Raw genomic sequence first — 26,542 nt, forward strand, 5'->3', positions numbered from 1 at the left:
AACAGCCAGAGCTACCAACGGAAACTGGGGAACCAGGTTGGAATCTCTTGGTAGGCTGAATAATTTGTGATTCTGGGCACATCTTACGTTTCTCCCTGCCTACGACAATGAATGTGTCATTGTATAATGTAATTGGTGAGCTCTTAAAGCACTCCATTAGCATTGGATGGTGTTAGCAGTATGGCAAGATAAAGGACACAACAAGTACTCCAATACAATTGGATCTTGAACAAAATAAACAAGTTCTGTTTGTGTTTTAACAGCATTTTAAGAAATGCATTTATTTATGTACACGTGCATGCATTTTAGTAGTATGTGTATATGCGTACAAGGAAGACGGTCTGAAAACACAAGTACTCATATGGAGTACTTGAAAACTATGAAAAAGATGGAGGCTGAAACAAGCTCCAGTACCATCGGATCGTACAAAAAAAAAACATGAACAAGTGCTGTTCGTGTTTTAACAACTAAGAAATGCATTTGTGTGTGTAGAAGTACATGCATTTTAGTGATGTGTGTATGTGTACAAGGGGGATGGGCTGAAAACACAAGTATTCCTATGGAGTGCTTGAAAACAAAGAAAAAAATAGCTCTGCTAACCGGTAACAATGAAAGGAGACATGTACTTGGTCCATGCGCTATGGGAGGCCCAACATAAGAAGAGGGTATAATGCTCACTTGCCATGACGAATGGCATCAAAGAAAATGAGAGCGACGGAGAAGTTTACCAGTAGTAGTAGATGGGTGGCCTGTAAGCCCTCAGATAGAATACATTGTGTCTCCTCGAGACAGAGCATGCGCTATCTAGCCAAGACCTAAAAAAAAATACCTGACGTCCTGTCACCCACCCCACCAATCTTTGTTCCTTCCCTTCCCTCTCCTCCAGAAGATGTGCTACCTTCATTCACATGCTACTCTGACAGGCTCTTGCAGATCTCATTCAGGGCAGACTGGGATTTCTTTGACGTAGCAACATTGAGTTACGTCTCTGCAGTGTATTGGCAGATTTAGAATAATGGCATAAAATCTCTATTAATTTTCATCAAGCCTAAAACAGTCGTATAGTAGATAAGGAGATAATTTTTGAATAACATACATATTTTTTCACATCTTGCAGTTAAATCAAATTCCTTTCCGAGGTTAATTGGAGAATGGCTTGAAAAGATGGCACTATGCTGCTTTTCTCTAGTAACAATGAGAAGGCAAAGACTTCCTTGTACATCGTTGGAGTTACTTTGGGGGGCAGATGTTTTATGAAATGTTGACAAGGTTATCTACATGTTAAAGAATATCAAGAGACATTGAGACACTGATGATTCTCTTCTAAAGAAAAACTTGATTATTGGATATCATGAGGAACATCCCTGTTCCTCTTTACTACATTTTTTTTTTGGTTTGATGAATGGCGGCTGCCTCACCCTTCTTTATTACTTTATTCATTCTTTACATTCTGAGCGTCATTTCACTATTTATTGTGTTCTCTATAGTGCGAACATGACTCAGTTGGGTATCGGAGTGCTGCACAAGTTATATAGCACCAACAATTGTGACAACAATTTTAAAAAGGCATTGAAACCTAAAGAAAGTGCGTAACCTGATAAACTTCCCATTATAACACATGGACCGAAAGAGTATAAGAATGTAGGTCTAAAGTTCACTCATCAAAAGTTATAAAAGTCTGTCTCTATACATATTAGATTCATATTGGGTCATAAGCATCTGTCAGAACACTAGTAAACTAACTCCCTGCTAAGCTGCGAGGTCTATTAAGATTCAACTTGTGATCACTCTGAAGAGAGCAGATTTTACACCCAGATGGTCTAGTCGACGTATTAACTATCAGATCGTGATGTATTTACTCTGCAGGTGATTATGGTAGGAATTTGCTAATTAAAAATATATTTGCTTCTCTCTTTAAGACTGTTGTAGTCAGGATTTTTCTAATGTTTGGAGGAAGTGAGTTCCAGACTGTAGGGGCGGCTCCGGAGAATGCTCTGTTGTAGGTTTTCTTTTTCTGAAAGATAGGAGGTTTCAGCACCATGTTTCTGGCGCTCCAAGAGGATCAGTCTCCTCCTGATATCTGTTTTCTGAGCTAGGTACATCAGAGTTTTGTAGTGGAGCGCTTTGTGTGTAATATATGCCAGTTTAAGTTGATTCTGGCTTCCTATGGTAGCCAGTTAAAAACGTTCAGGTGAAGAGAGATATGGTTGTGTTTCTTGATCCGGTTATTAGTCTATCAACTGCATTCAGGTGGGCTTGTAGGGGAGCTGTGGAAACATTGGGTAAACCTATGAGTCATACAGCCATACTCGATCCTCAAGATGACTAAGGACCGGACTGCCAATTTAAGGTCTGAGTTTATGATGAATGGTTTACATTTTCTAGGTAGCACAGGTGAAAGCGAGCACTCTGCCATAGCGTTGATGTGGGTTTACATGTTTAAGTTTTCATCAAGCATAATTCCAAGAGATTTGGTTGAGTCAACTAGGACTGGGGCGCAATGTAGAGCAGTGATCAGTTTTGTCCATTCCTTGACGTCGAAGGAGCTTTTGGAAGGGGATATTATTAGGAATTACGTCTTTTGTGTGTTTAGCTTAAGATGATTGCTAGTTAACCATTGTAGGGTCACCTTTAATGCATCATTCATTGGCTTAATCTCTTCCAGAGAGGAAATCTTAATATTGACCTGGGTGTCATCTGCGTACATTTGAAAGGAGATGTAGGCATGCTGTAGAATTACTGTTAGCAGCTGGACACAAAGTCTAAATAGAGATGTAGAAAGTGTGGAGCCGAATATGACTCGTTACTACGCAAGTCATTACATCATGTGGCATTCCAACACGGTTGTTACAACGACCATGTTGTTACCACTCCATGCCATTACTACGCAAGACATTACATCGACTTGCAGTAGATGGCGCCCTGACATTGGACATATATAATTTACTATTCCAACACCAGCCTACGCAACAGTAGGGAAGGTGTTGTAATAGTAAACTATACTATTCCTAATGTTAGCGCGTCATCTACTGCAAGTCGATGTAATGACTTGCGTAGTAATGGCATTGCGTGCTAACAATGCGTCGTTGTAACAACCATGGTGTAATGACATAGCGGTGTAATGACCGCGATGTAAAGGTTGTTTCCCGTTGCGCCTTGTGGGACTCCAATCAAGTTAGAAGACTGTGATGATGGTTCCTGGTTAACTATGAATCTTTGCATTCTGTTCTACTAGAAGGATTTAAACCATTTAAGCACAGTTGCCGATACCCCCATCCTGTTCTCTAGACTGGCTAGCAATTTTTCATGGTTTACCATGTCAAAAGCAGAAGACAGATCAATACGAACTAATAGACATGTTTCATTATGATCCAATGCCCGTAGGGCATCATCCACTATACGAAGTATTGCTGTTTCTGTATTGTGATCAGGTCTGAACCTGGATTTGCAGTTATCAAGTAGAGCAAATATGGCAATATGTTGGCTCAATTATTGTACACATTTATCTGAAAGAGACACGTTAGTGATAGATTCCTTACCTTAGAATATCCCCAGGCGTCAAACTGGATCCGGAAACTTTTGCGTAGCAGTACCCTTGCGCGTCGGTAGGCGTCGTCTGCGGCTCCGCGTCCGTCGTGGGCGCCGTGATGACGTCGTCGGAGTACTTAGCCGCCGCCTCCGCTTGCTGACGTCAGTTCTTCTTTTTTCCGCGCCAGCAAGCGCAGATCTGGAAAAAGCAGTAACCCTTAGTCAATTTCTGACTAACTTTTTGGGATCTTTTTGATCATTAATCGAAGTCTTCTCGACTCCGATCGGTGCCTTAGGGATGCCTGGTTTCAAGCATTGTGAGGATTGCGACCGCACGATGTAGGTCACGGATCCGCACCACCTGTGCCAACTTGTCTGGGCGTCGACCACGACAACAAGGCCTGCTCAGACTGCCGGGCCCTCTCTTCAAAAGCCAGGCGGGAGCGGTCCCGCAGGCGACTAGAACTCCGGCAGTCGGCCCCGCGCCGCGTGAGGTCCCGGTCCCACGGGAGGTCGAGGGACAGGTCACAGGGACGGAGCCACCACAGCTCCGGGAGTCGGCACCACTCCTCCGGGTCGAAGTCGTCAGGTAAGAAGCACAAGAAGTCGAAGAGGCGTCATCGCTCTTCTGACTCCCCCGACGCTCGCCGATGCGGCCGGGGGATCGGGTGACACCACCCACGCGGCTCCTTCGGAGTCGCGGGTGTCGCGACCTGCCCCACACCCTCCGGTCCCTGGGCAGAACGCGACGCCGGAGGAGATCGTACGCTTCCTCATGGCCATGAGGTCCCTTTCTCCTCCGACGGGCTCCGCGGCGCCTCCGGGCCCAGCGGACCAGTCTGGGGCCCCTAGTGGGTCGGGACCTTCGGGCCCGGCGCCGCAGGGCCCCCCGTCGCAGGGCCCCCTGGTCCCGACACTGCCGGCCCCTTCGGGCCAGGCGCCGCAAGGTCAAGCGGTCCCGACGCCGTTGGCGCCTTCGGGCCCGGTGTCACGGGACCCCACTGGACCTTCGTCGGGCTCTGGATCGTCACCGGTGGACCTTACAACCCCTCCGGCGTCGGTCTGTTTGGTGTCACCCCCGACGCTGTCCTTGGCGGCGCCGGCCCCGATGCCTCCCTCGCTCCTGTTCCGGCGCCGCTGGGCGCCGCTTTCGACGCCGTTTGGAGATTTCAACTTCTACGAACAGGCCCCATTGATTGACAACCCTGAGTTTCAGGAGATGGGTGATAAGGAGGATTGGGAGTGGTCTGACGACCCTCTGACCAAGGAGTGTCAGTCTTATGAGGACTGGGCAGGAGGCCTTGGGGAAGCCAGTGGCCTGGACACCTCTCCAGACACTGGTCTTGTCTCCCCTCCTACCGTGGCTTCGGAGGAGGGAGCAACATATAGTGTGGTGTTGACAAAGGCTGCCAAGGCCCCTGGGCTTTGAGCTCCCAGTCGCGGCCGTGAGGACTAACCTCCTCACTGAGGTCCTTAAACCGTAGTCCAGCTCGGCCGAGCCTATGAGGCAGAGCCTTTAATGAGGCCTTGACGGACGTTCTTTTGTGCACTTGGTCCAGGCCTGCTACGGGTTCGCCCGTAGATAGGAACGCGGCCAGACGCCACCGCCCGGCCTTGGGCGACCCATGTTTCCTGTCCGCCCACTCCACCCCCGAGAGTCTGGTCATCCAGGCCTCAAATTCCCAGACCGCATTCCCGTCGGCCCCGCCGGACAGGGAATCCAAGAGGTATGAGAATTATGGAAAGAAAATATTCTCCTCCCTTAGTTTGGGACTGCGGTCTTCCAACACCGCCTGCCTCTTGGGACGCTACACCCACTCTCTGTGGGAGACGGTTGCGGAAGTGCTGCCAGAGTGCCCGTTGGAGGTACGGGCCAAACTCGGCCAAGCCCTTGTGGAGGGCCAAGACGCAGCCAAATATTCTATACTGTGTGGGCTGGATACCACCGACTCACTAGGCAGAACGGTGGCGGTCAGACGTCACGCTTGGCTGAGGTCCGCCAACTTTTCGGCAGATGTCCAGAACCCTCTAATGGACATGCCGTTCGATGGCCGTCGCCTTTTTGGTGACAAGGCAGACTATGCGCTTGAGCGCTTTAAGGACTCCAGGGCTACGGCCAAGTCCTTGGGCCTCTCGGCCCCGCGCCAGCAAATGGGTGCCTTTCCCTTCTTTCGTGGCCAAGGAAGGGGCGCCCCCACAAGTGCTGCCAGCCACACGCCGCAGACTAACATCCAGCACGGTGGTGGCCGTGGTAATCGCTGTGGCGGCGGTCGGGGACAACGGCGAGGCCAGTCCAGACCTTCCCCCGCAGCATCCACCTCTAAACCCTCCTAATCCGTGCCTCTCGGCCCATGTGACGCCAGTGGGGGGCAGGGTTCGCCATCACCACTCTCACTGGCGCACTGTCACTTCGGACAGGTGGGTGCTGCAGATTGTCCGGAGGGGCTACTCCCTCCCCTTCGAGACGACCCCTCAAGCCATGCCACCGCAATACCACCGCTTATCGGGGGATCACTTGCGGCTCCTGCAGGAGGTAGTTTCGGCCCTCTTGGCCAAGGGGGCCATCGAGCGCGTTCCTGGGCCAGAAGTAGGACGTGGTTGCTACTCCCACTACTTTCTGGTACCCAAGAAGGGCAAAGGGGGCCTACGCCCTATCTTGGTCAACGGCTTCCTCCGGAAGGAGAAGTTCAAAATGCTGACTCTGGCTCAGGTCTTAGCTGCCCTGGACCCAGGAGACTGGATTGTAGCGTTGGACTTGCAGGACGCCTATTTCCACATCCCCGTCCTGCCGGCCCACTGGTCCACGGTAGGCCACGAGCACTTTCAGTTTACCGTGCTCCCCTTCGGCCTTACCAGCGCCCCACAGGTGATCACGAAAGTGATGGCGGTGGTCGCAGCTCATCTGCGCAGGTTAGGGGTTTCAGGCTTCCCCTACCTCGACGACTGGTTGTTGAAGGCGGGCTCGCCCCAGACAGTCGTCAACCACCTCCAGACGACGGCAGACCTCTTGCACCAGCTAAGGTTCTCCATCAATGTGCCGAAGTCACACCTGTGCCCCTCTCAGAAGCTCCTTTTCATCAGAGCGGTTCTCGACTCGGCGCAGTTTCGGCTTTACCCACCCGAGCAGCGGGTTCGGGATATACAGGCTCTGATTCCAATCTTCCAGCCTTTATCCCGGGTTTCGGTCAGGTTGACACTGCGGCTTCTGGGGCTCATGACTTCCTGCATCCTTCTGGTGCATCACGCCCGTTGGCGGAAGCGGGCTCTGCAGTGGGACCTGAAGTTTCAGTGGGCCCAGCATCAGGGCAACCTGTCCGACCATGTCCTGATCTCGGAGGGCACTGCGAGACAGTTGCAGTGGTGGCTCACGGACCGCGATTGGGTCAGCGGCAGATCCCTCTCCCTTCCCCAACCGGAGCACATAGTTGTGACGGACGCGTCCCTCCAGGGCTGGGGAGGCCACATGGGAGAGGCGAAGATCAGAGGCCTCTGGTCTCCGGCGGAGTCCCGGCTCCATATCAACCTTTTGGAGCTACGGGCGATTCGTCTGGCACTGAAGGCATTCCTCCACTCTGTTCGGGGGAGTGTAGTGCAGGTGATCACGGACAACACCACCGCCATGTGGTACTGCAACAAACAGGGCGGGGTGGGGTCGTGGACCCTCTGCCAGGAGGCTCTGCGCCTCTGGCAATGGCTGGAACATCAGGGCGTGACTCTGGTGGTTCAACACCTGGCAGGTTCTCTGAACACCAGGACGGACGAACTCAGCTGCTGGTGCATGATGGATCACGAATGGCGTCTGAACTCAGACGTGGAGCAAGGTCTCTTTCAGCAGTGGCTAGAGCCTTGGTTAGATCTATTCGCCACCGAAGAGAACGCGCAATGTCATCAGTTCTGCGCGTTGGAATTTCCAAGGCGGCACTCGCTCGGAGACGCTTTTCGTCGCGAGTGGAGTTGCACTCTGTTGTACGCCTTTCCGCCTATACCACTTCTGCCCAGAGTGCTGAAGAAGATCCGGCGCGACCGGGCACAAGTCATCCATGTGGCTCCGGACTGGGCACGAAGGTACTGGTATTCCGAGCTACTCAGTATGTCAGTCGATCCCCCGGTTTGTCTGCTTCTTCGGGAGGACCTTCTGTCGCAGCAGCAGGGGACGGTCCTCCACCCGAACCTGTCCAGTCTCCACGTCCATGCTTGGAGATTGAGCGGCGACAGTTGAGGCCATTTGACTTGCCTCCTGAAGTTTGTAACTTCATTCTGGCAGCCAGGCGTCCCTCCACAAAGTCAGTATACGCCTGTAGGCGGAACAGGTTTGTGGCATGGTGCACAGCAAAGGCTGTGGATCCCCTCAATGCCCCTCTTTCTGAGGTTCTTCTCTTTCTTCTCTCTCTCTTGCCCAGCAGGGCTCTGCTCGGGGCACTATCAAGGGCTACCTTTCTGCTCTTTCAGCCTTTTTTCGGCTGCCTGATAAAACCTTCTTTGTTAAAGTCCTCTATCGTTAATCGATTCCTGAAAGGCATCACGCATACGTACCCTCCTGTGCCCTTTGTGATGCCTCAGTGGGACTTGAACTTTGTTCTTACATTTCTGATGTGCGCTCCCTTCGAGCCACTCCACAACTGTCCTCTTCGCCTTCTAACTTTGAAAACTGCCTTCCTGGTAGCCATCACCTCTGCCAGGAGAGTGAGTGAGCTCCAGGCTCTATCTTGTAAACCTCCCTTCCTTTCAGTCCATCCGGACAAGGTTGTGTTAAGGACAAGGCCCTCCTTCCTACCCAAGGTAGTCACGGCCTTCCACATTGGGCAATCTAGCACCTTGCCCACCTTCTTTCCGCCTCCGCATCCCTCGAGAGAGGAAGAGAGGCTCCACCGTCTGGACCCAAACAGTGTGCTCTCATTTTATTTGGATCGCACACTCCAGTTCCGGGTGGATGACCAACTTTTTGTTGGTTACGTGGGCGCTAAGAAAGGGAAAGCGGTGCACAAGCGGACCATCTCGCGGTGGATCATCTTGTGTATCCAGGCGTGTTACTCCTTGGCTAAGAAGGAACCCCCTGTGGGGCTGAGGGCTCATTCCACTCGAGCCACAGCGACTACAACTGCCTTGGGCCGAGGTGTGCCCTTGCAGGACATTTGCCAGGCGGCTACGTGGGCCTCACTGCACACGTTTGCACGACATTATTGCCTGGACAGTCAAGTCCGGAGGGATGGCTTCTTTGGCCGTTCCGTCCTCTAGGACTTTCTGGTGTGATTATTGGTTCGCAGACCCACCAACATGGGGTTGGTATTGCTGGGGTATCTATTCTAAGGTAAGGAATCTATCACTAACGTGTCTCTTTCAGATGCACAAGTTACTACTTGTGTGACGATGTATCTGTAAGAGACATTAGTTAGTGATAGATTCCTTACCGACCCACCCATCCTCCCCATTCTGCGGACCGATATCTAGGGTTAAGGTCATCCCCTTTCAGGGCCCTAGTTTCATGGCACCAGTGTTGGTTTTTGGCATAGCTCTGTGTTTCTGGTGCGGAAAAGCTGTGTCTAAGAACTGACGTCAGCACGCGGAGGCGGCGTCTAAGTACTCCGATGACGTCATCCCGGCGCCGCCGACGGGCGCGGAGCCGCAGACGCCTACCGACGCGCAAGGGTTACTGCTACGCAAAAGTTTCAGGATCCAGTCTGACGCCTGGGGATATTCTAAGACACGGGTTAACCCAAGAAGTCACTGGGACCTGGGCGAAGTATTGATACACACAAAGTGGTATTTAAACAAATGGAGCCTCACCTATATGTGTACACATCCACATAAAAAACCAACAGGAATAGGGACCCCTTCTAATTAGTGTCCCCAGGGATTTGTCAATGACATAAATCCTATGGTTAGGATGTGTATAGATACTAAAAATCACACAGGACCACAATTACTTCATCCACAAGAAAAGTGTGAAAGATAGAGAGAGTACCTCACGGTAGCACCACCCGAGGGGGTTCCCGGTTAGTAATTACCGGTATACCCACTTCTCATCATTGGCCACTCTCTCTATGTGAAAAGACAAAAGTGCACTAGGAGATAATAGTGCAAACGTGAGAATAGTGATGTGAAAAACACAAATAGTGACAAACGTCTCACCACTAACACACACTTTATAGTGTACAGAGAAAAGATGTAAAGACCCCTAACCAAACACACAAACAATATGTAAAAGTGTGGTAGGGTTATGCTTGCTTTACCGTTTTATTCTGATGCAGCAGAACCCCACTTCTTAAAAATGGTAAATATGTACCATAACTCTTTCTGTTCTCAAGGCTCTATTGCCCCACCTCCCGCAACCCCTGTCCTGATGAAGACCCGCTAGCAAGGTTTATACCACGCCTGCATCCATCTGGGTCGAAACGTCGACACTCTCTTCTGTGTTCAGCCTCCTCCATTATTTATCATTTATGATCTAATTTGAGGCATGACTGTCTAAAATCAATTGACTAATTAATTGTTTCATTGTGTTAATTGTTTAGAATTTCCGTTGCATTTTGGTCTTAGTGACCGACTGTCTGAGTTTTCTATACTTTCACCATTCCTGCACTACCCTTCCCTACTTCTTCCTTTAGGGGCATTATATGTGATTTAATATGTACTCATTTTTATGAATTAGTTTTATGTAAACACACGTTGTGATTAAAAAACAATGTTGTTATAATTTTCTCTATATCTATTTATTCTGGTTACGATTGAGTTTATTGCGTGTTTCTCTGGGACCACTTTGTGTGTATCAATGGGGATATTCTAAGGTAAGGAATCTATCACTAACTAATGTCTCTTACAGATATATCGTTACACAAGTAGTAACTTGTGCTTCTAGCAGTTTGGCTAATAAAGGAATATTGGTCACTGGACGAAAATTATTAGGGTCGGAAGGGTCTCCTGACAGTTTTTTGATGATGGGGAGGACTTGATCAGATTTTAGGCAGTTTGGCATGGAACCTTGTGACAGGAAAGCATTGATTATCGTTGTCCAAATGGGGTCGATGATTTGATTGACAAGCAGTTTGAGGGGAGAGGATCATTGCAGTGATTGTTCGGTTTTACAGTCACAAGAGTTTGGCAATATCATTGTGGTTATGTAGGTTGTAGGTCGACCATTGGGCATTATTTGTGAGCTTTTTCTGTGAGGTGTGTATGGGTTAATCCTTTTGGAATGGCAAAGAGCCAGTGAGGTTATCTGCTGCTATCCTAAACTCATTTTCCAATGAGTTGGCTTCGGTTGTAAAGAAGGTTGAGAATTCCTCACAGCTCAGTTGGGATTTTATTGATTCTTGCGAGGATTTGGCTTGTTTATTAGATTCTTGTTTATCATTTTGAATAGTTTACATGGTCTGTTTTTAGCAATATCCAGCTCCTTCCTAAAGAAAGCTTTTTTGGATCTGAGAACACTTTTGTTGTATGCTTTTCTAGTCTTTCTAAGGAGTTTTAGCTGTGGGGAGGAAGGGCGCTGTCTCCACTTCCTTTCAGCTAGTCTCAGACTTCACCTTTCTTTGTTTAGCAATCCATTAAATTAAGTAATTTTATCTGTCTGGTATTTTTTTTCAGTTTTAAAGGTGCCAGTCCTATTGAATATATTTGTCATTATTGAATTATAGTGTTATGTGAGTTCATTAACCCTTGCCATGTTATTAGGCGGGAACAGATCATTCTTGCACCTTGCTAGTAGTTGGTCATTGCTTAAGTCTCTATTGTCTCGTACCCACTTCTTAAGTTTGACAGGTTGCGTAGTGTTTTTCTTTTTAATGGTCACTCTTTGGAACGGGATGACGCGGTGATCCGACCAATTTCAAGGGACTATTGGGTTTATTTTCTCAGCCTTGTCTCTAGAAATATTCCAGGCTAATTTTGAGCCTTTTGAATGTATCGGCATAGTGCAGGCTTGTGTGAGATTCCGTTGTAGGAAATCTTTGAGGATGTTGACCTTTCATTAAGATAAAGGCACAACGTGCAAAAATGTATTTGAGGCTACCAGGACCACCTCAGTCTGCCTTTTTGACACAATGTTAAAAATGCACAAAGCAGAAATGAACAAGACAACAACTTGTAAACTGCAATAAGCAAATTGGCACCTTTGAGCTAATATATTTGATTCCTACAGATGAAAGACACTGTGTGACTGTTTGCTCTAGTGTTGGATGTGATAACTATCAAATCTGATAAAATCTGACACAAACTTGTGTCTGAGAAATGGAACAATGCATTGATTTTTTTTGTGTGTTTACTATGCAAAAATCTGCATGCCTCTGAATTTACTGCCATTTTTCAGCTCGTGTACATTGGTACTTTTGACTGGATGTGAGTGTTTGATTGATTCAGATACTCCGTCCATCACCACCCCCTTTTGTACCGCTTTTGGCCGCCATAAGTGTGGCAGGGTATGCTCAGACGTGAGTCCCTTGCTCACTTTGCCACTGGATTCAAGCAAGCCGGGCTGAAGATGGCTGGAATGCCAGAAATCGGTCCTCGGAAGCTTGTTTCCGGTCCAAGGAAGACATGGCTTGGCAGTTCGGGCTGGACTGTTCCCATGAGGCACAGGGTCAGACTGATTTGCATATAGCCATGTCTGAACTGGGGTGGCAGAGTGGGCTAAAGAACGGTGATGGATTAAACCCAGATCCTCTGACTGGGTGTGAGTGTTTGATTGATTCAGATACTCCGTCCATCACCACCCCCTTTTGTACCGCCATTGGTAAGTTTGTCCTGACAAATTTAATTTGGGAAACTTGGGGGTTGGTGGGTTGCGTTTTGATAGGAGTTTTACCACACATTTTGTAATTAACCGGGGCACTCTTAATTGATGCCATCTGGGGAACTGTAGACTTCAAAGTGAAGCTCAGTCACAACTTAACCACATTACAGGACATCCACTCAAGCCCTCATTCAAGGTACTCTGAAATACAGACACTGTATTCCTGGAACTGGCAATACCTTGAGAAGTGGGGAATTACCTTGTGAGTTGATGTTTCAGCATCCGATTCCCATCGTAATTTCTAAATTTTGGGCTTTTACCACTATCATGTTTCTCCACAGTTCTGGTGGTGAGAAATGTCTAGGCAGGGTTGACATCCGAAGTGCAATTTTCCAGTGTTACTTATAAAGTCGATTCGGCCTGTAAGTCCTGTTACTTCTCAACTGAAACTGAGCAGTTTAGTGTAGTATTAAAATTCAGAACATGTAAGCGAAGACAGGATCCGGATACATGGATATTTCGTCAATATTTCTAACATTAATACAAAAGATGGCCGAAGTAACATATAAAATGTAAGACCCCTCTCCTTTACCTTTTTATGTGTTTATGTGGATGGGACTTTTTTTAATGTTAGAACCCAAAGTGCAGTTTGTCTTTCTGAAATGTCATGTTTATGGTGATCAGTATAGGAAGACCTGTTAGGCTTCCACTGTGCTCATTGCGATATGAACATTATGCCCTTTTCGATCCTTGCTGACGATTTGGCATGGCCTTCTGCAGTCTGCTGCTGCTGTTGTAGCACCTTTATTTGGGAAAGTTTAAGGACAAGGCTGTAGTAAATTGCAGTTATGTTTTTCGAGTGTTGTCGCCCTCACTGAGGCTTCTCCCATAGATTCACATGCTTATTATTTACCCTGTCTTTAGGCAAGGAATTCTAGCAACTGTTAAAGGGTGTATGCTATTCCTCACTTAAAAGCCAATCGTTGTTTGAGCCTTTTAGTTCCATTTTCACTAATGGATGGTCCTTGTAGCTCGACTTCTTTTGGCGGTTTCAGATTATTTATAAAATGGCTGGGGGAAATGTATCCAAAGATGAATGTGTTGGGGATATATTTTAGGGTCGTGAGAAAATGGGGTGTAACGAGTGAAGTGGGGCATGGAGTGAGTCTTTTTATAGATTTGACAATATTTGTGTGAATTTCATATATTGAGCTACACATAGTAATTTTTGATTTCATTTTTTCTATATTAATATGCTGCAGTATTGGCACATTAATTGTTCTTCAATAAAAAGGCAAAGCTTTATTTGGACTTGTTTTTTGTAAATCCATTGCCTTAATTGCTGGGCCATTTTGTTTGTATCTTCCCTGTAGAAGTGAAGAGGTCCCGGGTAGCCTCGGGAGGCGCTTCCGAATCGACCGGTGGCTTCGCCAAACACATTCGATCTGATATGGACCTGTCGCCTGTGACCAACGCACTCAGGTTTGAGCACTCGACTTTTATAGAACCTACTGCCCAGTTATATTCGTGTTTGACACCGATGGATTGACTAACAGCGCACTAGAGCCGAGAACTCGACATAAAGGTTTTACGGAAACTGTATGTCAATTTATGTTAGAATATGATTGCAAAATCTAGAAAGTCGAAATGACAAGTGCAGCGCCTTGTGGATTCGAGGCCAAATAAAGCTATTTGGAACGCTTTCAGAAGCTGGTTTTTAGAACATACGTTTTACAAAGTGTGCCGCGGTTCTAACTGGGTTTTATCTAAAGCTTCAGGCGAGGCTGCTGTCGAACCGTATGACGAAAAGTTTGCCTTTATGGTGGCCACTGATATCAAATATGGTGCTTTTCACACCAGGGGGATAATTGATGGAAAACGCAAAATGTAAACTGCCCTTTTCTACCCGAAAGTAGTCGTTATTTAAATATAATGGTCTGGTTGGGTGGATGTCTGCGATTATTTTTGTAACTGTAGGCTGCAAAAAAAGATTGAATTGGATAATAATTTCAGTTTTAACAGAAGTGTTAAATGGCTCGAGGTTTAACGGGTTAAGTTCTCGGCCTCGCAGATCTTACTGTAATTGTGAAAGTCAATTTGTCGGCTGTTCACGCTAGCACGAGCACTCTCAGAAGGTTGTCTGGTTTGTTTATTTAACTACTGAAATTCAACGTGGCATCCGAGAGACATAGGTGGGTGTTAATGGAATAATTTTTTTTAATTTGGAAGTGAGACTGTTTTGGGGTTCTGTGCCCTAAATCTGTGTAATGTCATGCAACGATGTTGTGACGCTTTTTTTTCTGCTGCTTGTTTTTCAGTGAGGACAGGATTCGATATTCCAGCACGCAGCCAGAGCCCAGAACGGCACTCTCCTCGTGGGATTCGAGCCATTCATGCATAGACACACTTGTGCAAGGCATGAGTTTCTCCCAACCAGTGTGCCCAGACCACATGTTGCTCAGTAGCCAATTATTGGGAACTCCGGGGTCATCCCAGGTAACGTGGCACTGTGTGCAGTCTTCTATTACACTTCAGCTAACGTGGCACTATGTACGTACTGTATCACATACAACGCCTCTCTTAAATATATTCTTGTTAACCTTAAATGTCTACAAACAGTTTCATACGTGGCCATGGTTTTATTTTATTGTATATTTCATGCACATTCTGTTCAACGTGGTTGAGTTTCAGGGTTCTATATGCTAACATTATTAAATACTTATTGTTGATAATAATGTGTTCTTTGTTCTAAGTGTCATTTAAAAAAAAATGTACTTTTTAGAAAGTACTCATCTTTTACCTCTGCCCTTAACCTTTCATCATTTTCTTCATCCTTTTTCTGTAATAACTTCTTCTCAACTTGTCCTTTGCTATGTTTTTTTAATCTCCATAGTTTTTGATTTCTCCCTTATTACTCTGCAATTATCTTTTCATGGGGCGCACTATAAGAAAAAAACACATGCCCCTTTGTTTTGCTCCTAATGTAATCTATTGGAGTAAAGTAGTTACACACCAACGTTCATTTTTACGTATAAGACTACGTAAAAACGAGAAAACTGTTACTGAAATTGAATTGTGCTTGTCCTTGAGTTACCTCATTCAGTTTTACAGCATATACAGAAGTGGACCTGAATGATTTCCACAACAAAGGATAAAAGGTTAGGAGACCTATGTGGCACTCTATGTACCCAAATCCTGAATCTCTTCATATACCCTCACTTCATTTAGCCAAAGTCTCCTTTTCTCAGCAGAACAAGGGTCTGCTAGCACCTGTTAACCCACTGTTTTACACATTTCTTCCAGAACTTCACTGTCAGGAAGGGAATATCTTTGTTTTAAAGCACTTGGCCATCTATTTTGCCGAGGTACGCAGCCTAATCGGGAAAGACACATATCAGGGTATCGAGCTTGCAAACATCAGACTCACTGATGATGAATTCAATGTGCAGAAGCGGCGTAAGAACAGAATGCTTGAAATTTGATGGTCGGGGGAATAAGATTTGATACATGTTAGATGTGTTCAGTTACTCCTGTTTGTATTTGAACAACGCATGTGCAAACACACACCCCTGGAATGTACCCAGGGTAGGGAACTAGAGGCTTTGGGGTCTCCATGGTGAGCTGCCCTCCCAACACATAAATATGCACACAAAAAGAGCTACTTGAGATTTGTTATTTTACTAATTATGCACCCCTCATTGTTCTACCCAACATGATGTCCATTGTTGGGCATACACAAAAGTGTGACGGGTTGTCCTCACACACCACCATGTGTCCTCATCTGATGACAGCTCACTCTCTCCAAAAATCCAGTTTGATGGAAAGTGGGCCTTCACCTGGAGTCCGGAATGCACTTCTAAGTAAGAGTGGACCCCTGATCTAAATGTATTTTTATTTGCTAGATAAGACACTTGGTATTAAAACCAGCCGTGAGGACATGGGTAATTAGTTCTGCATCACCACTTTACCATTGACATGTTTCTGCCTGGTGGCTCATGTGAGTCTGTGGCATTCTTCAGGACAGAAATACGGGATCCTAGTGTTCAACCCTACATTAGCCTTGCCGATGAAAAAAAAGAGGGACCTGTGTCTATCTCTTATATATCTGGCCCATATGTACCTGCAAGTAAATAAACACTCTTTAGATTTTCATAATTTGTAGATAAAGGGAAACACTATAATTCGTAGATAATTGTATGCATGCAGCATTCGCATCCTTGGTGTTATGTGGCACTGTACACGTGAAGTAACACAACAAATTATCTCTCTTAGTTGTTAGACCAGCTAACAGTCTTACCCCGCCATTGGGTCTTCCAGGCCCCCTGGAGGGAGGGCTCAGGAACCCTTGTAGTCACACTCTGAAGGTAGTAGATGGGAGGAAGCTCAGTATCATTTCGTCATGATAAATGCTTTCACTCGCGGTCATCCACATCAAGAGATACATTATCCCTACCACATTCACCCTCTTACTTAATCAAGGTGCGTTCCTCTCTGAAAGCCTATTTGCGTCTGCCCCTTCCTCCCAATGTGTGTCGGGTGGAGAGAGGGTCCCATATTTATGATGAGGTATCCTCTTCACAGTGTTTCCCTGTAACAGGATTGCCCATACCTGCTGCGGCATTTGTTGATCTGGAAAGAACCAGCACATTCCTCCGATGAAGTCTGCTTGGTTCTTGATATCATTACCGCAACGTCCTTAGTCGAGCATTTCCAGTCGGAAGTGAAAGAATCATAGGGTATGTAGTCCAGTGTATCGAGGCCAATGTAATGACAGCTGATGTAGAGGAAAACGTGAGGGACACGTTTTTATTAAGGGCTACTTGTGGTACAACTCGTTTTTTAAGAAAATATTTTTGAAACAATATTCTTTTATGATGGGCAAGAACCCTCTCAAACGTATGTTCTTTTTTAATTAGTAGGTTCAGATCACAAACCGATTTGTCAAATAATAGTGTGAATATTTCATGGAGTGGAACCCTTTTTAATGACTCCATGTCAGAAAGGCCATATCCCCCCCAATCACTGTAATATCCATCTCCGTTTTTATAGGCATATAGGCTGCTGGCTGATTAAGGGCCAGCCCCCTCATCGCGGTTTCAAGTTTTAGTGTGGTAAAATACAGCTACAAAGAAGTGGAAAGCCACAGTAGTGATCAAATGTGATGGATTCTTGTCTGCACTTAATGGTTTTATGTCAGTTGTAACCATGGTATTTCATCATTCAACCCCTTTTCCCATGTTCTCAATTGATGCACCCATCTTTGTTCATGTACAAGTATTTTTTTCTGGGGATCTGGGGTGTTAGTGTTTACTTTCTAAACAACCCCCCACGTCAACAAACCGGGCTTTTGGAGAGTGTGGATTGTCCTATGATGAAGCATGACACCTGGTGATATGTGAGGACAACCTGTCACATTTTTGTGTATGTCCAACAATGGACATCTTGTTGAGTAAAACAGTGAGGGGTGCATAATTAGTAAAATAGAAAATCTGTGGTAGCTCTTTTTGGGGGCATGTATTTGAACACCCTACCCACATCTTGCTCTCATTCCGCCATACTTGTTCACGACTTGTTTGCTACTTGATTCCGTCCAGTATCATCAATTATACACTGACCAAGAAGAGGTCAGTGATGGTTTTATTCCACTTGTCGGGGTCATCTATGCTTTAACCCAAACTTTTGCTTTGGAAGGGCATGGTGCCAAATACCAAGGCTGCATAGTCTTGATGTCACCCTCATCTTTAATCCGTCACCAGAAACTCCCTGCCCCTCAGACTCATTCCTGCAAGGTCTCTTTCATTCCTTTGTCACTGTTTGTCTGCCTTTTTCTTCCTCCTTCTTTTCCCCTTTTGTGTTTATCTCTTTGTTTTTATTGGTCAAAGTATGATGTGGAAAAATAAGTGCTGGTGCAGTATGGGTGGAGGGCCTCACCGGCAACCACAGGCACAAATGAAGCATTGCATATACCTACTTAAGACAGGTTGATCAGACCGCTTTCTCTTCAACCTGCGTGTCTCAATGAGTCCATCAAGGTCACCTCTGGTTTTCTCAGTGAGCATAACCTGTTGTCAGCCTGCAGACCAGGAATGAGTTTTCGTCACATTAGGGACTGGTGTTACACCCTCACATGCAAGTTTCAAGGACTTCTTGGAATAGTATCCTAGTTCAAAATTGCCCCTCATGTAGGTTGATTTCTCCAGTCACTGGAAATTCAAGTTCCCAGAAGGTAATGGCGGATTTTGAGCATCTGTGAAAGACCCTATGTTGATTATATCCCCATGACCTTCAAGTTTAATCAAAATTGTAATCTTAGAGGTGTGGTTGTGTGCCAGAAAAGCACTTTAGTCTGTAGAAGGCTTATTGAATGATATAAACATTTTTAAGCTGAGCGCATTCTGTACTCCCCAAGTCTTTACTCTTTTACGAGTGTCAGAATGTGTTTGTTCTGTTAGGTGTTTTTATTTTTATGAACGTATACTCCCCCAATAATAGGCATCCTTATACATTGAGATTTTCAGTAAAGCACAACAGCATCTCTTATCTGGGATCATACTCTAGATGAGACATTGTACTCTTTAGTCTTGGGCACACATATAGCGGTGTGTTTAGAGAGCAATCGTGTTACATAAGTCCATAAGAAAGTTCAATATTCAAAAAAGTTCTCAGAAGAGTTGTTCTTTGTCCTTTTTCACTTATTTCACGTAGACAGTAATCCGCTTCAAAACAACCAGCCAAACTTTTTTGAATACTGAACTTTCTTATGGACTTACGTAACACGATTTGTTCTCTAAACACACCGCTATATGTGTGCACAGGACTAAAGAGTACAATTTTGGTGTAGGTGTTCCTACACTCACATAGGGGTTACAGGGGTCTCCCCTACCTGGTTAGCACCATATTTATTAGAATATTTTTCACACATACCCAAATATAGCAGAGCACCTCTACTTCCTATCTACTGAAAACCCTCCTCTTTGAGTGTATCTAGACGAGACATTAACTAACAGTTGAGATGGAATCCAGGTTGTCTTTCCGGTTCAGGTCTGGGCTCCCAGATATGTTATGTTAGGGTGTCTTATATAGCACAACAGCTGCCCCAGCAAAAGGGCGTCCCGTTGCTGAAAGAAAGACTAACAGATCACAGAGTAACACCAGCTAGCTAGTGGGGAAGAGAAGTCTTGATGGCCTTCCAAGAGATCCATAAGTTGTCGCATCCTTGAAATATTTCACAGGAGCAACCCTGTTTATCCAAAAAGGCATGATGTAATTGTCTTGTACAGCTTCCTTTCCCCGTATTCTTTATACCTACCATAGGTCTGTGATGTTGAACGCTAAAAATCCTGACATTTTAGCATGTAGGATTCTTATCCGATTTCTGATCTGTTGAGATGATATATACCCTAGCTTCAGCATTGCAGCTATTTACGTTCATCATAAAAGCCCCGGTATTTATATAGGAGGACTACGACGCCGAGGCTTTCGAGAACGAAGAAGTCGTCGAGGAGGAAGGAGACGACGACGGGGCCCTAGGGGCCATGAAGGATAGCTCGGACGAGGAGCTTCCTCAGACTGACTCTGGGGCCGTGCCAATCGATAAGGCCCAGGTCGAGGTATCGCCTTCGGGCCTTACCCAAGACCTTGATGTGAGTTCCTCGGCCCCGCCTGCAGGCCCGGCCACGAACATTGGTACTGAGTCGCTCCCGGTGAAGAAACCGAAAGTGAAACCTACGGTCTTGACGCCAGATGCTGCGCAAGGGCAGATATCGAAACCGAAAGTGCGCATCGCATTGGTCGGCTCGAAGACTTCGGAGGCCTAGGCGCCGAAGAAACCTAAGATGGCCGTCGAGTCGAAGGGCCAAGTCAAAATGGCCGAGCCGAAGGCTACCACATCAAAGACTAAAGCATCGGCGCCGAAGTCTATCGACGCCGGCAAGGGTCGGGTCGACCACAAGAAGGCTGTCGACGACTCCAAGAAGTCTCATGCAGAGCCGAAGAAGCGGACCGATGACCCGAAGGCCCTCTCTGCCCCGTCTCCACACGACAAGGCCAAGGGGCCTGCGCCAAGTGTGTCGACTCCGGAGGTGGCCTTGAAGGACTCCACTTCGAAGCCGTCCTCGAAGGATTCTGTCGAACCGGCACATCCATCGGCCGCGTTCACGAAGAAGGTCACTGAGTCCCTGCAGCGCATAAGGGATGGCACCGCAGCTCCCGAACCGAAGGACCCCCGCCTGCAAAGCCTCTTGAGAAACCGGCGAAGGCGTCCACGCCGATCATTTTTACCTTGCCGCCTAAGAAGGCGCCGAAGGCTTTTGCTGCTAAACCAGGGGCCGGCTTGCCCGAGAAGGTATCTTCGACGCCGAAGGCATCGTTGGTGGTCCTTGGCCCGCGGCCTCAACAACTTGCAGAAGAGGAGCGTCAGGAACATTTCATCGATGCCGAAACGGGCAGGCTTTCCCTTCTTAAGAGGAAAATCACCCCAGAACCCCAATTGGAGTCTTACAGAATCCCCCTAAAGAGGAAAAGGGACTCTGTTGGTGCCCCAGCTTTGGTGGAACCCATTTCACCACAAGTTCACGAGGTCTCGCCCACTCACTCCGATGGGGACGATGGTGAGGGCGAAGACGAGGATGAATATAGCTATCCAGTCTACACAGACCCAGAGGATGTGACAGAGCCCTGGTCTGCTGGTGGTGAGCCTGGGGATCCACATTCTGGACAGGATCCTCAGCTCTTCTCTGCTAAGACTTCACCTACTGAAGACTCTGCTGCTTTCAATGCCCTCATTGAGCGGGCAGCAGCAAATCACAATGTCCAGCTGCATGCTGACCCTGTGGACGTAGATTTCCTTTTTGACACCTTTTCTGTGTCTGAAAAGACTGTAAAAACTCTGCCAATGCTAAAAGGCGTTTTGAAGCACGCTGCTGAGGTCTTCAAAGAACCCACCAGGTCAAGAGTCATCAACCCGAGAATTGACAAAAAGTACAAGGCGGCGCCCACTGATCCCACTTACATTAAAGGACAGTTGCCTCTGGACTCCCTGGTCGTCTCGAATGCCCGGAAGAGGGCCAACTTTCAGACTACGGGTGATGCTCCTCCCCCAGACAAAGAGTCCAAGGTCTTTGAGGCTTCGGGGAAGAGGGTTGCATCGCAGGCAGCTAACATCTGGCGCATCTCAAACACACAGGCGCTCCTAGCGCGTTATGACAGGGCGCACTACGATACCCTAGAGACCCTTTTGCAACATCTACCTGATCAATATAAGGAAGGGGCTGAGATGCTGATCCAGGAGGGGAAGCTAATCTCCAACGCTTCCATAAAATGCGCTCTAGACGCGGCTGATATGGCTGCGCGCGCCAATAACACCAGTGTTATGATTCGGAGACATGCCTGGCTAAGAATTTCTGGTTTCAAGCCAGATATACAAACAACCATCTTGAACCAAACAGTCAACCCTGATCACCTGTTTGGCCCGGATGTTGACACCACCCTAGAAAAAGTGAGGAAGGACACTGCAAAATCCATGGGTGCCTTGCAGTCCCAGCAGTTTCGGGGTGGGTCCTTTCGTCGGTCCAATGCCAGAGGCACCTCCAGGGGTCAGCTTTCGCAGTCCGCGCAGTTCTACAAAAGCAACACCCAGTCACTTATGCCAACAAGAGTCGTGGTGGCTACCGCGGCAACAGCGCCAAGGGCAGAGGACGTGGCAACAACAGCTCCAGGTCCTCTACCGCCAACAAACAGTGACTCAGTGTCACTGCCCCCCGACCACACAACACCGGTCGGGGGGAGACTCCAGCAGTTCCTGCCCGTGTGGAAGTCCATCACCACGGACAGGTGGGTCAGAAAGCTTATCCAATTTGGTTATTGTCTGGAGTTAACATCCACTCCCCCCAACATACCCCCAAGGCACCGTCCTATGTCGGACGAGCACTTGCACTTATTGCCGCAGGAGGTCAACGTCATGCTGCAAAAAGGGGCAATAGAGCTCGTGCCCATACAGGAACGAGGCACAGGAGTTTACTCCCTGTACTTCCTGATTCCAAAAAAGGACGGGTCCCTCAGGCCCATCCTGGATCTCAGGCCCCTCAACTTCTACATCCTGTCGGAGCACTTCCACATGCTAACACTGCAGCAGGTGCTCCCGCTGCTCCAACAGGGGGACTTTCTCGCAACTTTAGATTTAAAGGATGCGTACTTTCACATTCCACTGCATCCTTAACACAGAAAATACCTCAGGTTCACCATCCAAAACCAGCACTACCAGTTCAGGGTTTTGCCTTTTGGGGTCACCACGGCACCCAGGGTGTTCACCAAGTGCCTGGCGACGGTGGCGGCACATCTGAGACGGCAGAACGTCCACGTTTACCCCTATCTGGATGACTGGCTCATCCAAGCGAAGTCAGCCCAGCAGTGTGCCGACCACGTGTCCCACACCATTCACCTCCTGCACGATCTGGGATTCTCACTGAATTACCCAAAATCCCACCTCCAGCCCGCCCACATACGGCAGTATCTGGGGGCGACCATAGACACTCTGGCGGCCACAGCACAGCCAAATTCAGTGAGAGTCAGCAGCATTCAATCGCTGATCCAAAAATTCAGACCTCAACACTCGCTTCCAGCAAGAGTGTTCATGCAGTTGATAGGCATGATGGCCTCCTGCATCTACATTGTCCCGCATGCGAGACTACATATGCGTCTGCTTCAGGAGTGCTTAGCACGTCAGTGGACTCAGGCTCACAACCAGTTGAAAGACCTAGTGTTGGTGAGCGGTCGGGCATACAACTCTCTGCATTGGTGGAATCCACGAAACCTTTGCAAGGGCCGACCGTTCCAGGAGCCTGTGCCGCAGATTATCCAGACAACGGACGCTTCTCTCCCGGGATGGGGAGCGCATGTACTCCAATACACTGTGCAGGGACTATGGACGCAACAGCAGGGGAAGATGCACATCAATGTTCTGGAACTGATGGCTATCTTCATGGCACTGAAAGCATTCAAGGTACATCTGTGCAACAAGGTCGTGTTGATCCGGACGGACAACATGACGGCAATGTACTACATCCAAAAGCAGGGAGGAACACACTCTCCGCAGCTGTCTCATCTGGCTCAGAGCATGTGGAAGTGGGCCATTCAGAGGAACATCTTCCTCATGGCAGAGCATCTCCCGGGCAAGGACAATCAGATGGCGGACCTGCTCAGCAGGCACAGCCACCAGATGCACGAGTGGGAGATACATCCATCAGTACTCCAGCCGTACTTCCAAAGGTGGGGTCATCCAGAGATAGACCTGTTCGCCACAAGGGAGAATGCAAAATGCCAAAGCTTCGCCACCAGGTTCCCACACCCACAGTCGCAGGGCAATGCGATATGGATGAACTGGTCAGGCAGATTTGCGTACGCTTTTCCCCCAGCACCCATGATACTGCTGGTGGCACGCAAGCTCAGGCAGCACTCGATGACTCTCATCCTGGTTGCTCCAACGTGGGCTCGCCAACCATGGTACACCACGTTTCTAGAACTGTCCGTGGTGCCGCATCAGAGGCTACGCCTCACACCCAGCCTTCTGACGCAGAGCCATGGCGACATTCAGCACCCAGATCCGCAACAGCTCAACCTGGCGATCTGGCTCCTGAAGTCCTAGAATTTGGCTACCTGCGCTTACCTGCCGACTGCATGGACATCATTCGGGAGGCAAGGAAGCCCACCACTAGAGCATGCTATGCGGCAAAATGGAAGCGGTTTGTCATTTATTGTGCAGACCACAACATTAACCCGCTGGATGCTTCTATTCAGAACATCATCTGTTACCTTTTCCATCTATACAAGTGTAATCTGGCCTATGCTTCCATTCGCATTCATCTGTCTGCAATGGCCGCTTATCTCCAAAATAGGCAGCACCTCTCCCTCTTCAGGGTGCCTGCCATCAAAGCTTTTCTGGAAGGACTCAAACGAGTCATTCCGCCACGGACTCCACCAGCTCCTGAGTGGAACCTCAATGTGGTCCTTACCAGGCTAATGGGTCCTCCCTTTGAACCACTGCATTCCTGCGAGATTCAGTTCTTGACATGGAAAGTGGCTTTCCTCATAGCAATTACATCGCTACGGCGGGTTAGTGAGTTGCAAGCCCTCACTATCCAAGAGCCATTTATCCAAATTCATTCGAACAGGGTAGTGCTTCGCACTAACCCTAAATTTCTATCCAAGGTTGTGTCTCAGTTTCACATCAACCAAACAATCTAATTACCTGTTTTCTTTCAAAATCCTGAGTCACTGGCGGAGCGGATGCTCCATACCCTTGACGTTAAACGGGCCCTAATGTATTACATCGATAGGACCAAGGATTTCAGGAAAACTAAGCAACTCTTTGTCGCCTTTGCACCACACCACAAAGGTAACCCTATTTCCAAGGCTGGTATTGCTAGATGGATCGTTAAATGTATCCAGATCTGCTATCTAAAAGCAAAACTCACTCTTACCATTCCGCCAAGAGCCCACTTCACCAGGAAGTTAGGGGCTTCTATGGCATTCCTTGGAAACATTCCTTTGGAAGACATATGTAGAGCAGCCACATGGTCTACCACACACACATTTACTAAGCATTAGTGTGTTGATGTGCACTCCAAACAGCAGGCAGCTGTAGGGCAGGCTGTTCTCAAAACACTTTTTCAAACTGCTGCAGCTGGCACGGGCGGCCGCCGCTAACGGAGGGACTGCTATGTATTCTATGCACAGATATGAATTCAGCAGCCCACATGCCTCGAACCGAATATGCTACTTACCATTATGCATCTGTTCTTGGCATGTAGGGCTGCAGACATTCATATCGCTCGCCCTCCTCCCCAGCGCCTGTAGCAGCTGCAGTATTCACATATACTCATAGCATGGTAATCATTCACTGAGTTTCACTCCATCTTGGCCACAATGGCTAAAAACAATCTGGGGATGGAGTCGATGCCCATGCATACTGTAGTCCAGGAGAGGAGCCACCTATCTCGTGATACTTCGAAGACTCTTCCAGGACAACAATATGCAATCATCCGGACCAAACACTAGGCGGCGATCTATGCACAGATATGAATGTCAGCAGCCCAACATGCCAAGAACAGATGCATACTGGTAAGTAGCATTTTCGATGTAGCTCTACATATATGTATATATACATATATAAAAACATACAATGCAGCCTCCCCTAGACATGATGAACGATGCTGCAAGGCAATTCTTTGCACATAAATACATTCCAATAAAGCAGGGAGAAAGAAAGCCTTTGAAAACTGCTTTATTATACAGCAGAAATTGTAATCCTGCAAGGAAAGTGAAGACATTGTCAGCACTTAGGCTGCATTGTAGAGGAAAAATCAGTGTAGAAAGCTGAAAAGCTAACCCACATAAACAGTAACAATAAACTGGCACCGTGCCATTAAGGCAGCCATGATCCCTAGCTCCTATCATGCCTCAGGGGTGACAGTTAGGTCAGTAGTTCTTTCCAGGTCCTTCTGACAGGACCCTGGTCTATACAGCTCTACTTCTTTCTGATCTTTGTCAGAAATTACTCTCACTTTTGAGGTGAAACCTTTTTACTTCGACATTTTTTCAGTGTTGAAGTACTTTTCAACAATTTTTTAAGGGTTTGGGCATTGTTTTCCACGCAGAAATGCCTTTCCTTTTTGATCATTGCCACTCCTGTGGCAAAAAGAAGGAAAACACAGACTCTCATTCGGTCTGTATTTTATGTTTGCCTTTTATGTTTGCCTTCTTATCATGATCCTGCCAGCATTGTCTTCCTCCAGAGGCAGGTCACCGCTGAAGAAGGAGAGAGCATCCTCAAGTAAGATCCCAGTGTGCTCTCCATCGGCGCCGGGCTCGGCTCCTCGAATCCCTTCTTCAGCGTTGAAAATGGTGACAAAAAGACCATCGACGGCGGGCTCGCTGTCGAGAGAAGACCGGTCGTCGTCGAGGATCACAGGTAAGTCGATACCTCCACCGTCATCAACCAGGCGGCGATCGGCGTCGAGGCAGCGATCTCTGTTGGTGCGGGCTCGCAAAACGTCGAGAGACAAGTCTTCGCCGTCGAAGCAGCATTCGATGTCGAGGCATGCTCCGTCGTCGAGTCGCCGGCGATCGAAGTCTAAGCCTAGATCTCCGTCGGCGTCAACCAGGCGATTGTCGACGTCGAGTCAAGCTCCGCCGTCGCAGGTTCATCAGCGACCGGCGTCAAAGCATACCTCTCCGTCGACGTCATCCAGGCGGCATTTGACGTCGACAGGTACCATCACCTCCGTCGGC

General features: G+C 47.6%; 1 protein-coding gene across 1 annotated transcript in view; it reads left to right on the forward strand.

Moving 5' to 3' along the window:
* Window positions 1-26,542, forward strand: part of CHEK1 (checkpoint kinase 1) — a 167,672-nt gene that overhangs the window by 89,268 nt on the left and 51,862 nt on the right. The window contains exons 9-10 of the mRNA XM_086957409.1: window positions 13,630-13,738; window positions 14,575-14,752. Of these exons, the coding sequence (XP_086813535.1) occupies window positions 13,630-13,738; window positions 14,575-14,752 (287 nt within the window). The remainder of the gene's footprint in view (window positions 1-13,629; window positions 13,739-14,574; window positions 14,753-26,542) is intronic.

This window comes from Lissotriton vulgaris, chromosome 2_1, assembly GCF_964263255.1.
Source record: "Lissotriton vulgaris chromosome 2_1, aLisVul1.2, whole genome shotgun sequence".
Classification (NCBI taxonomy): domain Eukaryota; kingdom Metazoa; phylum Chordata; class Amphibia; order Caudata; family Salamandridae; genus Lissotriton; species Lissotriton vulgaris.